The sequence below is a fragment of the Erinaceus europaeus genome, chromosome 6 (genome assembly GCF_950295315.1).
Source record: "Erinaceus europaeus chromosome 6, mEriEur2.1, whole genome shotgun sequence".
NCBI classification, from domain to species: domain Eukaryota; kingdom Metazoa; phylum Chordata; class Mammalia; order Eulipotyphla; family Erinaceidae; genus Erinaceus; species Erinaceus europaeus.
Genome location: NC_080167.1, coordinates 1,293,486 through 1,308,850, shown reverse-complemented (window position 1 = coordinate 1,308,850; position 15,365 = coordinate 1,293,486). Strand labels below are relative to the sequence as shown.

Below are 15,365 nucleotides of genomic sequence, written 5' to 3'. Positions count from 1 at the left end.
GTGCAGCCCACGTGCAGCCCGCCTGTTCTTGCTCTGAATTGCGTTTCTTCCACACAGGGATTTCAAGGATTTGGGTTTGGAGACGGTGGCTTCCAGATGTCTTTTGGAATCGGGGCATTTCCATTTGGAATATTTGCCACAGCATTTAACATAAATGACGGACGGCCCCCTCCAGGTGAGGCCTTCTGTCCTGGGCCGTATGTGGGGGACAGACAGCTCCCACAAGGGTAGCCAGCCCCTTCCAGATGTGCTGGATCCTGGGTCTCTGGCAGTCATGCCACGTACCAGGCGCCTTTAGGACTTTCCTTCACAAACTGACTGGTCCTCGTGGTGGCCCTGCACAGGTGTACCGTGGTTTCCATTTCACAAATCAGAAAATACTCGGTCATGTTTCCCGAGATACACCCTGGAACATACCCTGTCTAGTCTCCCTGAGGCCACACGTGGGCTAATCCCAAGGCCCAGCCCTTTGGGGGCCCTGCCCTTGTCTGCCACCCATCACAGACCCGCCCGAGTCCGAGTAGCGAGGTGGGCGCCTGCTCACTCACTCATATGTGTGCACCTGTGCGCGCTTACTCACTCTCTCCTGGGCCCAGGTCCTCGCCCGGGGAGCTTGCAAGGTGCGGCAGCCAGCACAGCCTTTTCTGGCTCTCACGTTACCCTTGTGCTGGGCGTAGTGTGGGGTGCAGAAGCCTTGGTGCATGGTTCCTGGGCAGAAACCTCCGCTGTAGGGACAGAAGCCACGCCCTGGAGCCTCCCACAGCCGAGTACTCAGCAGGCATCAGTGTTTCTGCTGACTCCATCAGACCCCTACCTGGGTCTGGGGCAGCACAGGAGATCTTGACAAGGTTCTTCTGACCTCATCTACCTCAGAAGCTTCTCATCAGCCCACACATTGTTTTCTGTGTAGCAGCAGACTGAGAGGGCAAGGTATGCTCTGCTCTGAAGGAAGGCAGAGCCCCCTGGAGACAGCAGGACACTGCCTGGCAGCCTGCTCTCCGCTTACCCCGTGTAAGCAGAGCCAGACTGGACACTGGGTCACCTCGTGCCTCCATCTGTCACAGATCATGGCCATGGTGGGCCTGTTCCATGCCCTGAAGGAGATTCTCCATCCTGCCCTACAGTGTCAGGACAGAGCTCTCCTCAACAGGGAGGAGCAGAGGCCTGGTATCTGCCCGCTTCTGCCCTGTGTGGAGTTGGGGAGAAGAGATCCAGCGCCTCTGGGCTCCAGCACCCTTCTCAGCTCAGCTCTGGTTTAGGGTGGTGTGCAGGGTTCGCACCTGGGACTTTGAGGCCTCAGGCGTGAGAGTCTGTTTGCAGAACCGTTGTGCTGTGCTGTCTACCCGAGCCCTTCTCTAGAAGAGCAAAGAGCCCACCTTGCTTCGGCAGGCACCGGCCGTGCCTGTGCAGAGAGACTGAGACGGGACAGTGGGGCTCCGCCACCGGTTCTTGGCCGTGTGGCCTTGCGCTGCTCCGAGCACCTGTGTGCCGAGCATCTTGTTCCACATGAGGGGGCAGTGAGGGCCACCAGGCAGTCACCGCCTCACACTGCTGCTGGAAGGTGTCGAACGGTAGGGAGGCTGTCCTTTCACTGTTTCCTCTCAGAGTCTCCCGGTTTATCGGTACCTGCAAGCCCTCCTAGGAGAAGCTGCAGACCTAGGAGTTAATATGAACTATGGAAATAATTCCTTCTCTCTCTCTCCCATTTTTTCCCCTGATATTGTCTGGGCTTTGCAAATCTTTATAGTGTACAAGATTGTGTTGTAAAGAGACATAAGACCGAGCTGGGCGGTGGTGCACCTGGTTGAGCACACATATTACGATGCTCAAGGACCCAGGTTCAAACCCCCAGTCCCCACCTGCAGGGGGAAAGCTTCACAAGTGGTGAAGCAAGTCTACATGTCTCTCTCTCTCTCTCTCTTTCTGTGTGTGTCTTCCCCTCCTCTCTTGCTTCTTGCTGTCCTATACATTAAATAAATAAAGATGATAATAAAAGTAATTTTAAAAAATAGAGATGCAGGGGGTGGGTAGTGGTGCACCGGGTTAAGTGCACATAGACAAAGTACAAGGATCCTGGTTCAAGGCCCCAGCTTCCCATCTGCAGGTGTGTCTGTCTCTGTCTGTCTGTCTGTCTCTCTCTCCCTCTCCCTCTCCTGTTTCCCTACCCCATCTTCCTCTCCCCTCTTCTCTCTGTCCTATCCGATAAAAAGTGGGGGGGAAGTATATTTAAAAAATTAAGGGGCCAGGCAGTGGTGCACTTGGTTAAGCGCTCACATTACAATATGCAAGGACCCGGGTTCAAGCCCCTGCTCCCCACCTGCAGGGGGAAAGCTTCACGAGCGGTGAAGCAGGGCTGCAGGTGTCTCTCTGTCTCTCTCCCTAACTCCCCCTTTCCTTCTCAATTTTCTCTGTCCGTGTCCAATAATAAATAAACATTTTAAAAAATTAAAAAACAAAATTTTTTAAAGAAGTAGATCACAGTAACTATAAAATCAAAATGACAGGATGAAAGGATATTGGGCTCATTTAGCGTCTCCTAGGCACTTATGGAGGGGAGATGAGAAGTTGTGCCTGTGTTAAATACTACACTGTAAACCATTAACCACCCAATAAAAAAAAAGATTATATATATATATATATTAGAGATGCAAGACTAAAGGGCAGGGGAGATAGCATAATGGTTATGCAAAGAGACTCACGCCTGAGGCCCCATCCCCAGCACCACCAGAAGCCAGAGCTGAGCAGTGCGGGGTGGGGGGGGGGGTTGATGCTTTAGACTTCTGTTCAGAATGGCAGTGCCCACAGCTGCGGCTTCCTGACGGCGTGTCTCCTCCCTGTTTGCAGCTGTCCCGGGAACTCCCCAGTATGTGGACGAGCAGTTCCTCTCGCGTCTCTTCCTGTTTGTGGCCCTGGTCATCATGTTCTGGCTCCTGATTGCCTAGGTGCCGGGCTCCCGTCTGCAGCTGGCAGGGCCTCTGGACTGACAGCACTTCCCCGCTCTGTGACTTCCTGGCTCACTCTGACCCCTGGAACCGGCGGGGTCAGTCACACCTTCGGGTTCTGAGTTCTCCATCAGCACTCGGGGACTTGGGGCCGGCTGGTGAGGACCCCGGTGTGTGACCACTGCTGTGAACACCCCACTCTAACCTCAGGCGTTGTGTTTTCTCTCATGGGGGACACCGAGGAGTCCTGTCGGAGCGGGTCCTGACTGCACAGGGAAGAGGCAGGAAGAGAACCGTCAGGGTGTAGTTGTGTCTGAATTTAATGTCCCAGAGACAAAGGGATGAACCCAAGCGACGCTCATGAAAACTGTCTCATCTCTTCAGACGCTCCTTGGCAGACTGCTTCCACTGTGGGGTGGGCGTCCTGTGTAGCAAGTCCCCTCTCCAGCCCCAGAGCTGTGCCGTGCTGTCCTCAGCAGAAGCAAGGCGACCGCGGCATCTGAAGCTCTCCCGGGTCACTCTGACACCACCAGAGACCTCTTACTGACTGGGCAGTGCTCGGTGTCAGCCCCCAGAGAGGTCTGAATGGCCTCCAGGCTTCCTGGCACAGATTGTGCCCAGAGGCACATGGCTTCCTTCATAGGCCTCCCTGTCCCCCAAATCTGTCTGCCTGTGTGTCTGTCAGGAGGCATTCAGCTGACGCCTGGACCGGCTGCTGTGCCTCAGTGAGGACCCAGGGGCGTGGCTCCTGGGCTCAGAGTGTTCATGTGAAACAGCCAGGCAGGAGCCGGGTCTGCCCTCCCCAGACCTGCCCCAGAAGCCGGCAGCCCAGCCGCCTGCTGCAGACCCTGCCTCAGGCCGAGCTGTCCGTCAGGAGGAGCCTGGCGGTGGGAAGACCCACATGCACCCTGTGTTTGGACGGTTTGGTGGATTCCCCTGGATGACATCTTGTCTGTGTGCACAAGCCAGGGCCGTGTGTGACTAGAGTAGGCGGCCCCTGCGGACTCCCCACCAGCTCCAGGGCCCCACTGCTGGCTCCCCACAGCAGTCAGTCACCAGGCCAGTGGTAGAAAGCCCCATCGAGCTTCCCCAGCTGTGGCTCTGCTACATGCGGAAACCAGAAGCTTGACAGAGGAGGGGTGTCCTGCTCACAGCCCCCCCACCCACCCCTTTGCACCAGTCAATGCCAGAGTTCAGTGTTTAAACAGACAAAACACGAGTATTGAACAGGTGGTTTGTCTGCTCAATTCATTTGGTAGGAACAAGCCGCCAGCTTTCTGTGGGCCTGGTGGACTTGGAACATTCTGATCACCATTGAAAATCCCCAGTAAGGGAAGGGCCCTGGGGTTCTCAGCAGAAGAGGATTCGTGGGCTCCCTTTGTGCAGTGGCCCCACCTTGTGGGAGAGAGGACCTGAGTCCCGTGGGCCCCACAGAAATGGGTTTCCAGCAGAAAGTCTCAAGGAGAGGGGCTGTGGGTAGGAAGCAGGTGTTTGCACTGTTGGGACGACTGAAGGGCTCTGCCACCAGAGAGGCCCCGGGCTCCTGCTCACCCGGCCGGGCTGCCCGTGCCCTTTGATGTCCGGCCTGCCAGGTGCTCTTCCGCCCTCTGCCAGCAGCTGAGGCAGGGACCCTTTGGGGCTGCTGGCCCAGCCCCTCAGGACCACCCTCCCGCGGCCCTCTGCCTGCAGTCTCCCATTTTTATTCTCTTGTCCTCTGCCCTCTCCTGTCACCTTGTGGGGTAGGACCAGGTTCCAGCCAGTCGGGAAAGCCTCACCATGTACAGTGGCACACCTTGACCGCTCACTAATTTTCACTGTTGTGAAAGTGATTCGATTTAGAATTAAACAAATGGTTTTACATTACGTTGTGTCACAGTCTTTTCTGTTGTGGGGCAGCGGGGCCGGGGAGTAGCGCTCCCACTGGCTAGAGCTCTGGGAAGCACCTGGCGTCCTTGAGCACATCACAGCAAGGGTGGGCGTCTCCAGATGGCCACCGACAGAGCTGAGAGGCAGGCGTGGGCTGGAAGCCCGAGCCCTGCCAGGAAAACCACAAGGCCAGAGGTGGGAAGGAAGTGGAAGGAGAGGAATAGACGGGTGCCTTCCCGGGACAGAGCGAAGAAAGACACTCGGGATTTGTCCCAAGGCTGCCAGTGCCTGGGTGTCTGAGAAACCCACATAACCTCTTCCGTGTGCAGGGAGAACCCCTGCCAGGCACACGCTTTAGGAGAGCCCCCATGGGGTTACTGGTCAGTGCAGATCCCCGGGGTCGGATGTCAGGCACGTCCCCCGGCCACCCAGCACCATCTGCACCCACCTCGGGTTCTGTCCCAGATGGCAGACATCTGACCTGTGTGGGCTTGAACAATATAGGCAGGAAGAAAGCCACACCCTCCTTTGCTCTGTCCTCAAGTGGGGGAGCCGTGATTCCCATGACCTCAGTGTGATGGTCTAAGGAATGGGGGCGCCACACAGGTGGTGGTTCACCTGGTTAAGCACACACAATATGAAGCTCAAGGATCCGGGTTCAGGCCCCCACTCCCCACCTGCAGGGGGAGTGCTTCACAAGTAATGGAGCAGGTCTGCAGGTGTCTCTCCCTATTTCTGCCTCCCTCCTCTCAATCCTGCCCAACAAAAAAAGAAAAGGAAAAAAGGCTGCCAGGATCCGTGGATGTGTAGTGCTGGTACTGCTTTCCAAAGACCCAGGACAAAGAATCTGATGGGAGGGAGCTAGAGCCATCTGATTGGGAGGACCGCAAGTCTGTCTCTGCGCACTCGGTGAGGGAAACACCAGATACCCCAGCTCCTGACCCAGAACTCAGTCCTCCACAAAGAAGAGCATGAGCCCAGTCTGTAGGTGTGCTTTTGGCCTGGCGGCCTATTTGTTTTACTTATTTTCTTGCTGTGACTTCAGTGCTCCAAGTTGATCATTGAAAGGGACCCAACAGGAAAGATTGCACAGCACCAGAGCCTCCTTCTCCACAGCGGGGACTGGTCTTGAACTGGGGTCACACGCATGATAAAGCAGTACACTGTTTTGTTTCCCAGAGCCCTGCTCAGCTCTGGCTGGTGGGGGTGCTGGGGATTGAACCTGGCACCTCAGAGAGTCTGGCAGCAAAGTCCTTTTGTAGAACCTTGCTGTCTCCCCAGCCCAGCCCAGCCCAGCCCAGCCCAGCCCAGCCCAGCCCAGCCCAGCCCAGCAGCACACTTATCGCTACCTTGCTGGTCCTCATTTATTTACAGCCAAGGCCTCACACATAGATGATTACTGCTCCTGGGCTGACTTCATTTTATTTCAGAGAGAGACACAGAGGGCAAAGGCTCCACCATCTCTGGAGCTCCCCAGCGGTTGTCTGCTGCTCCCACGTGGTGCCAGGACCTAGACTTGGGACCTTGAACTTGGTGTGTGTTCTACCCACTGGACCACCCCCCAGCATGTCATTTTAGATTTTTTGTTTTTGCTGTCAGTGCTTTTGGGGGGGCTCCCTGCCAGCACAATTCCACTGCTCTGGGTGGGCTCTTTTCCCTTCTTTACTTTTTTCTCCCCAAAACGGCTAGAAACAGGAAGATGAGCGACCCAAAATCAGATCTTACGCTGGTCCCTGTGCTTTTCTTGTCACGTACGCTTAACCCGCTGCACTACCACCCGGCCCCCCCAAAAAAATTAGATCTTAAAAAACATTTTTTTTGAATGCTGCCAATATTTTCCAAAGTGGGTCATTTCACCTCGATACGTGAATTCTGGGCAAGTCTTGAAAAGACTGGCACTCAGGGCAGGGTGACGCACTGAGGAACCCAAGGAAGCCTGAGTGACGCTCACCCGCAGCCCCCAAACCCAGAAGAGCCTCTGGCCCAGCACAGCCCCTGGTCCTTGGCGGGGCTTTCCCCGCATGCCCGCCAGCATCCTCGGGTGCGCTCGGGGCGGGGCGGGGCGTGGACCGTGTGGGCGGGGCGCGCAACAGACGGGCGTGGCCTGAGCCCGGGTGGGCGTGCCCACGGCGGGGCGTGGGTGGGGCAGGAACCCGGATGGGCGTGGTCCGGGTGTAGGCAGGGCCGGGCCCGTGTGGGCGTGGCCATGGCGGGGCGGGGTCGGCACGGGGCGGGCCCTGTGTGGGCGGGGCCTCGCGGCAGGCGTGCCCCGCAGGTGCGGTTTGGGCCTCGGCAGGAGCCGTAGCGCGTCCGTCCCGTTAGCCCAGTCAGAGCCTGAGGCGGCGCGGAGCTGAGGAGCCGCGGGCTGCCCCGTGCCTGGTGCTCGCGCCCCGGGGACCATGGCCGCGCCGGCGGGTAAGGAAGGGCCTCTTCGCGCCGGGACCCGCGCCGCGCAGCCGGGCGCCGCCCTGAGGAGAGGCGGCACGGGGGCGCTCGCGGGCGCGGCTGGCAGCTCCGGGGCCCCCTCGAGGGCGCGCTGGTTCCTGCAGTGGCTCCAGTCCTGGGGCGGGAAAACGGGGTTCAGAGTCCTGGTGTGTGGGATTTGGGGTTTAGTGACCTGGTGTGTGGGATTTGGGCTTCAGAGTCCTGGTGTGTGGGATTTGGGGTTCAGAGTCCTGGTGTGTGGGATTTGGGGTTCAGTGTCCTGGTGTGTGGGATTTGGGGTTCGGTGTCCTGGTGTGTGGGATTTGGGGTTCGGTGTCCTGGTGTGTGGGATTTGGGGTTCAGTGTCCTGGTGTGTGGGATTTGGGCTTCAGAGTCCTGGTGTGTGGGATTTGGGGTTCAGAGTCCTGGTGTGTGGGATTTGGGGTTCAGTGTCCTGGTGTGTGGGATTTGGGGTTCAGTGACCTGGTGTGTGGGATTTGGGGTTCAGAGTCCTGGTGTGTGGGATTTGGGGTTCAGAGTCCTGGTGTGTGGGATTTGGGGTTCAGTGTCCTGGTGTGTGGGATTTGGGGTTCAGTGTCCTGGTGTGTGGGATTTGGGGTTCGGTGTCTGGTGTGTGGGATTTGGGGTTCAGAGTCCTGGTGTGTGGGATTTGGGGTTCAGTGACCTGGTGTGTGGGATTTGGGGTTCAGTGTCCTGGTGTGTGGGATTTGGGGTTCAGAGTCCTGGTGTGTGGGATTTGGGGTTCGGTGTCCTGGTGTGTGGGATTTGGGGTTCGGTGTCCTGGTGTGTGGGATTTGGGGTTCGGTGTCCTGGTGTGTGGGATTTGGGGTTTAGTGTCCTGGTGTGTGGGATTTGGGGTTCAGTGTCCTGGTGTGTGGGGATTTGGGGTTCGGTGTCCTGGTGTGTGGGATTTGGGGTTCAGTGTCTGGTGTGTGGGATTTGGGGTTCAGAGTCCTGGTGTGTGGGATTTGGGGTTCGGTGTCCTGGTGTGTGGGATTTGGGGTTTGGTGACCTGGTGTGTGGGATTTGGGGTTCGGTGTCCTGGTGTGTGGGATTTGGGGTTCAGTGTCCTGGTGTGTGGGATTTGGGGTTCAGAGTCCTGGTGTGTGGGATTTGGGGTTCAGTGACCTGGTGTGTGGGATTTGGGGTTCAGTGACCTGGTGTGTGGGATTTGGGGTTCAGTGTCCTGGTGTGTGGGATTTGGGGTTCAGAGTCCTGGTGTGTGGGATTTGGGGTTCAGTGACCTGGTGTGTGGGATTTGGGGTTCAGTGACCTGGTGTGTGGGATTTGGGGTTCAGAGTCCTGGTGTGTGGGATTTGGGGTTCAGTGACCTGGTGTGTGGGATTTGGGGTTCAGTGACCTGGTGTGTGGGATTTGGGGTTCAGTGTCCTGGTGTGTGGGATTTGGGGTTCGGTGTCTGGTGTGTGGGATTTGGGGTTCGGTGTCCTGGTGTGTGGGATTTGGGGTTCAGAGTCCTGGTGTGTGGGATTTGGGGTTCAGAGTCCTGTGTGTGGGATTTGGGGTTCAGAGTCCTGGTGTGTGGGATTTGGGGTTCAGAGTCCTGGTGTGTGGGATTTGGGGTTCAGAGTCCTGGTGTGTGGGATTTGGGGTTCAGAGTCCTGGTGTGTGGGATTTGGGGTTCAGAGTCCTGGTGTGTGGGATTTGGGGTTCAGTGACCTGGTGTGTGGGATTTGGGGTTCAGAGTCCTGGTGTGTGGGATTTGGGGTTCAGTGACCTGGTGTGTGGGATTTGGGGTTCAGTGACCTGGTGTGTGGGATTTGGGGTTCAGTGACCTGGTGTGTGGGATTTGGGGTTCAGTGACCTGGTGTGTGGGATTTGGGGTTCAGTGACCTGGTGTGTGGGATTTGGGGTTCAGTGACCTGGTGTGTGGGATTTGGGGTTCAGTGTCCTGGTGTGTGGGATTTGGGGTTCAGTGACCTGGTGTGTGGGATTTGGGGTTCAGTGACCTGGTGTGTGGGATTTGGGTTCAGTGACCTGGTGTGTGGGATTTGGGGTTCAGAGTCCTGGTGTGTGGGATTTGGGGTTCAGAGTCCTGGTGTGTGGGATTTGGGGTTCAGAGTCCTGGTGTGTGGGATTTGGGGTTCAGAGTCCTGGTGTGTGGGATTTGGGGTTCAGTGACCTGGTGTGTGGGATTTGGGGTTCAGTGTCTGGTGTGTGGGATTTGGGGTTCAGAGTCCTGGTGTGTGGGATTTGGGGTTCAGTGTCCTGGTGTGTGGGATTTGGGGTTCAGTGTCCTGGTGTGTGGGATTTGGGGTTCAGAGTCCTGGTGTGTGGGGATTTGGGGTTCAGAGTCCTGGTGTGTGGGGATTTGGGATTCAGTATCCTGGTGTGTGGGATTTGGGGTTCAGTGTCCTGGTGTGTGGGGATTTGGGGTTCAGTGTCCTGGGTGCGGGGATTTGGGGTTTAGTGTCCTGGTGTGTGGGGATTTGGGTTCAGTGTCCTGGTGTGTGGGATTTGGGGTTCAGTGTCCTGGTGTGTGAGGATTTGGGATTCAGTGACCTGGTGTGTGGGATTTGAGGTTCATTGATCTAGTGTGTGGGGATTTGGTGTTCAGTGTCCTGGTGTGTGGGGATTTGGGGTTCAGTGTCCTGGGTGCGGGGATTTGGGGTTCATGTCCTGGGTGCGGGGAATTGTTGTTCAGTGTCCTGGTTGTGGGATTTGGGTTTCAGTGTCCTGGTGTGCTGGGATTTGGGATTCAGTGTCCTGGTTGTGGGATTTGGGGTTCAGTGTCCTGGTGTGCTGGGATTTGGGATTCAGTGGCCTGTTGTGCGGGGATTTGGGGTTTAGTGTCCTGGTGTGTGGGGATTTGGGATTCAGTGTCCTGATGTTTGGGGAAAACGGGGTCAGTGTCCTGGTGTGTGGGGATTTGGGGTACAGTATCCTGGTGTGTGGGGATTTGGGGTTCATTGACGTGGTGTATGGAATTTATGGTTCAGTGACCTGGTGTGTGGGATTTGGGGTTCAGTGTCCTGGTGTGTGGGATTTGGGGTTCAGTGTCCTGGTGTGTGGGGATTTGGGGTTCAGTGTCCTGGTGTGTGAGGATTTGTGTTCAGTGTCCTGGTATGTGGTATTTGGGGTTCAGTGTCCTGGTGTGTGGGGATTTGGGGTTCAGTGTCCTGGGTGCGGGGATTTGGGGTTCAGTGTCCTGGTGCGTGGGATTTGGGGTTCTGTGTCCTGGTGTGCAGAGATTTGGGGTTCAGTGTCCTGGTGTGTGTGGGATTTGGGGTTCTGTGTCCTGGTGTGCAGAGATTTGGGGTTCAGTGTCCTGGTGTGTGTGGGATTTGGGGTTCAGTGTCCTGTTGTGGGGATTTGGGATTGAGTGTCCTGGTGTGTGGGATTGGGGTTCAGTGTCCTGGTGTGCGAGGATTTGGGGTTCAGTGTCCTGGTGTGCGGAGATTTGTGTTCAGTGTCTTGGGGGCGCAGGGATTTGGGGTTCAGTGTCCTGGTGTGCGGAGATTTGTGTTCAGTGTCTTGGGGGCGCAGGGATTTGGGGTTCAGTGTCCTTGTGGCATGGGCAGTGTGGTGCTTTGGCTACTGGATGTCAGTGTAGGCGCCATCCACAGGAGTTTCATGGTTCCCCCTCCGCCACCAGGGCTCCTGGGGGAGGATGCAGCCTCCCCCCCCCCAGGGTCTCTCCCCAATGGGCACCTCTGGGTCAGAGTCAGAAGCCACCTCGAGCAGGAAGGGGTGGGCTGTTCCCTCCCAGTTACCTTGTTCCACTTCCTGCCCTTCCCCCCCCCCTCGTGGTGCTCAGCCCCCTAGTAGCCTCCATGGGGCTGGAGATGTTGCTTCCTGGCTTCCCACCTCTGGACAGTCACTTCCTCTGCTGAATGCAGAGACCAGGTCACCGGGGTCACTTCCTCACCCCAGGAGCATGGGATTTTCTCCTCAACAGGCTTCTGGGGACAGAGGCCTTTCCTGTCCCCTGCTCTTTCATTTCTATCTTCCGTTTTCGCCAGCTCATGATTTCCAGTGATTTTTTTTTTTTTTGTCTCCTCTGTGAGTACAGTAGGCCTGTCTTGAACCTTAGTTCTCAAGAGTTTGTGAGAGATCTGGAGTCCCTTATCAGACTCTCCTCCAGTGAGCCAGTATGCTGTCTGAAGGCTGCAAAGCCTCTTCCTTAAGAGTATTTTTTGTGGGGGAGTCAGGCAATAACGCAACGGGTTAAGCACAGGTGGGGCAAAGTGCAAGGACCAGCGTAAGGATCCCAGTTCGAGCCCCTGGTTCCCCACCTGCAGGGGAGTCGCTTCACAGGCGGTGAAGCAGGTCTGCAGGTGTCTGTCTTTCTCTCCCCGTCTCTGTCTTCCCCTCCTCTCTCCATTTCTCTCTGTCCTATCCAACAATGATGGCATCAATAACAACAACAATAATAACTACAACCATAATAAAAACAAGGTCAACAAAAGGGAAAATAAATAAATAAATAAATAAATAAATAAATAGAATATTTGTTGTAAGGGCCGGGAGGTAGCTCACATGCCTTACCATGAACATGGTGCTGGGTTCCAACCCTGGCATCACATGAAAGCACCAAGCACAGATAGGAGGAGCTCCTGGAATGGAGTCAAGCTGTGTGTGCTCTTACTCAAGAAAAAGAAAGATAGGGAAAAAGGGAAAGAAATAAAGAAAGAAAGATCAGTCTTGAGAATTTCAGCTGGGCTGGGTTCATTCCCTGGCAATAAAAACAAAACAAAACAGACAGACATGGCAGCTAGAAGAGGGCACAGTGGGTAAGATGGTGGACTCGCAACTGTGAGGTCCTGACTTTGACCTCCTGGCATGACATGTGCCAAGAGTGGTGCTGTGGCTCTCTCTCCTTAGTCTTTTTTTTTTTTTTCTATATTTTGTTTATTTACTGGATAGAAACAAATCAAGAGGGAAGGGGAAGAGAGAGGGAGAGAGAGAGAGAAACACCTGCAGCACTGCTTCTCAACTCATGAAGCTTTCCCCTTGCAGGTGGGGATGGGGGCTTGAACCCTGGTCTTTGTGCATTGTAACATATGTACTCAACTGGTTGTGCCACCATCCAGTTCTAACTTTTTTTTTTATTCCCTTTTGTTGCCTTTGTTGTTTTGTTGTTGCAGTTATTATTGATGCCGTTGTTGTTGGCTAGGACAGAGAGAAATGGAGAGAGGAGGGGAAGACAGAGAGGGGGAGAGAAAGACAGACACCTGTAGACCTGCTTCACCGCCTGTGAAGGGACTGCCTGCAGGTGGGGAGCCGGGGACTCAAACTGGGATCCTGACGCCGGTCCTTGAGCTTAGCGCCACCTGCGCTTAACCCATTGTGCTATAGCCCGACTCCCTAACTTTAAAAAAAAACAAAAAAAACACCTTTTGTTTCCTTTTGTACTGTGCTCTGAGGCAGACACTGAGGAGTATTCCTCCAGCCTTTGTGGTGCTTACTGTTTGAGAGGTAACACTTGAGACAAATGCTCTAATAATTGAGACAAACATTTCAGAGAAGTGCTGGCAGAGTGCCTGGGGCTTAAGGGAGTGGGTAGGGAATGCTTTCCTTGTGCTGTCTCCTGGGGTATCCCCTGGGGTCAAGTAAAAGTTCCCGCAGAGAGCATTCCAGCCCAGGGAACTCTATGAAAAGGCCCGATGTGGGGAAGCTTGTGGGGTCTCTGAGGAGCTAAGAGAAAGCCAGTGTAGCTGTCTTTATGGTAAGGCCATCAAGGCTCAGAGGAGCTGCTCAGCGTCCTATAAACAAATGAGTGCCGGTGGTCAGACTTAATATTTCCCTACTTCATACCAGCACCCCACCACATACCAGAATGAGGTGCCTGTCTACCCCCGCACCCCCCTTCTTAAATCTTTTTAACTTTATTAGATAAGGCAGAGAGAAATTTAGAGGGAAGAGGGAGCTAGAGAGGGAGAGATAGACACCTGCAGCCCTGCTTCACAGTGTGTGAAGCTTTCCCTCTGCGGGTGGGGACTGGGGGCTTGAATCCAGGCCTTTGCACACTGTAACGTGTGCGCTTAACCAGGTGCACTGCCCCCAGTACTAGTCTTTATCTCACTCCTTTATATTTAGTAAATTCATGCTTGCTTGTGCTTAGAACATTGCCTGGTATGATGAGATCTCCAAGCAGTTGGGATTTCCCCTCATTAACAATGGGTAAAAAACTGGCATCTGGAATACATGGATGAGTTAGCCAGTTCTCTGCTGAGGATTTGCCGCAGTTGAGAAAGTGCCCACTCCTTCACAGCCGAGAACCTGGCTGAGCAGCACAGGGCCGCCTGTGGCACTTGCTCTCTACCAAGTGTCTCTAGTGTCCTGTTACTGCACTAAGCTTGCCTTTCCCCAGCACCTGACTGTCCCTCACATCTCAGTATATGGGCACATAGAAAGTCTTGGCTGAATTTTAAAATGTTCCCTTCAAAGGGTGGGGGTATAGCATCATGATTATGCAAAGAGACTTTTATGCCTGAGGCTCTCATGTCCCAGGTTCAGTCCCCCACACCGCCTTAAGCCAGAGCTGAGCTGGTAAAAAAAAAAATAAAAGTTCCCTTCAGAATGTAGAGGTTAGGGTATTAAACTTGGCCTTTTTCCTCCAGCCAGTCCTATGTGTAAAGTTGAAGGAAAGCAAAAATGTTCCCACCCAGTTCAATTGCCAACTGAGTGCCAGGAGCTGCTGGAGGTATTTCCACATTTATTTTGTAATTTCTCTTATCCTTTTGGTAATCCGGTGAGGTGGGTGTATTATCCCCTTTTTAGAGACTATGAGACAAGTTCAAAGAGGTTAAATAACTTACCCAAGTACACAAGGCCAGCTTTCGACCAGGTTTACCTCTAGTTTGTCTGCTTGACCCTCAGTTGTTTTTTATCAGACTGAAAAAGGGGAGAAGCAAGCAGGAAGAGTGAGAGCTGGAGGTGTCTGTCCCTTAACCTGGAAAACGAGAGGCCCTGTTTTGCTTCACAGGTTCTCTAAGCTTAGGAATCACCTGATCACTCCGTTTATGAAGGAAGGACCTCAGGTCAGAGAAGGTCTGAAACTCCTTTACTAACCACCTCGTTTCCCCCCTTAGACACTCCCTTTGGTAATTTGGTATTTGGTAAGCTAGTGAGGAAAAACCCTTTGGGATACAAGGGAGTGTACCTAGAGGAATGTTAATCGTTACTGCGAGTCTTGTTTGTAGTTTTCATTAAAATGTGATCTTTATTGGCTGCTGCCCTGCCCCTAGCTACCTGCTTTTTCCAGGAACCAGTAGGATTTCTACACCTGCCTTACCAGTTCCCAGGGGACAACACCACAGTTGCCATACTTGTTCTGTGGCAGCACTGGTGGCTGGCTTTTGTTCCTGTTTCTCATTGTCTGGGGGAACATGAGAAGCGTCAATGATTTTTCGTAGATGGAAAGGAAGGACTGCGTGTTAGTTCAGGCGAGGCTTCACGGTCTCATGAATTTGCAGCACTTGGAGATTTCTGAGCACTTTGAAGTCCGCAAAGGACTGTTTTGCAGAAAACCAGTTCTTATGCAAGATGAAGGTTATGTTCGTGTCTTATGGGAAGTACACTGCTCCAAATGGGGCATAAGGCTGAGCCTTTCCACTGAATACCTGCAGTCTTGAGCGAGTCTCAGCTTGCCTGAGGTGGCAGAGTGAAGAAAAATGCAGCTGGTCTGCCTGCCTTAGAACTTGTGGTCGAGCCCTTTCTAAGCCAGCTTTCACTACCTTCTGATGGTTATTCACTAGTCCATCTTCAAGCCCGTTTCTCTCATAAAAATGAAACGGTTGGGGGCTGAGTAGAATACATATTACCATTCAAGAAGACCCTCACGGGGGGGAGGGAGGGCTCCATGAATTGTAGAGCTGTGTTGTAGGTCTCGTGTGTGTGTGTGTGTGTGTGTGTGTGTGTGTGTGTTGCTGGGAACAGGCACCAAAACCATGCAGGCACCAAACTCCAGTGACAACCTGGTAGAAGAGAGAGAAGGCCTTCCAACTCTGTCATCCCATCAGTCTAGTGCCTGCCCTAGTATATTTTCATCTGTTGTTTGAGGGCCCAGTTATAACTTGGGAAAGAAACATATATAAATTAAATATATTTTATACCAAGATTCTCCAGATCCTGAAGGCGAGAACCTTTATT

The 15,365-nt window shown here is 54.1% G+C and overlaps 2 protein-coding genes across 3 annotated transcripts in view; both read left to right on the top strand.

Moving 5' to 3' along the window:
- Positions 1 to 4,805, top strand: part of RNF185 (ring finger protein 185) — a 30,376-nt gene extending 25,571 nt beyond the window's left edge. Inside the window, exons 6-7 of the mRNA XM_007529252.3 lie at positions 58 to 175; positions 2,845 to 4,805. Of these exons, the coding sequence (XP_007529314.1) occupies positions 58 to 175; positions 2,845 to 2,942 (216 nt within the window). The 3' untranslated portion in view covers positions 2,943 to 4,805. The remainder of the gene's footprint in view (positions 1 to 57; positions 176 to 2,844) is intronic.
- The window catches only part of LIMK2 (LIM domain kinase 2), a 75,286-nt gene that overhangs the window by 7,829 nt on the left and 52,092 nt on the right, over positions 1 to 15,365 (top strand). Inside the window, exon 1 of one of the 2 annotated variants that reach the window (XM_007529250.3) lies at positions 7,085 to 7,223. The exons of the other annotated variant lie outside the window; for it this stretch is intronic. Coding sequence (XP_007529312.2) covers positions 7,208 to 7,223 — 16 coding nt within the window. The 5' untranslated portion in view covers positions 7,085 to 7,207. Of the gene's footprint in view, positions 1 to 7,084; positions 7,224 to 15,365 lie in introns of those variants that run through there. 2 annotated transcript variants of the gene reach the window in all.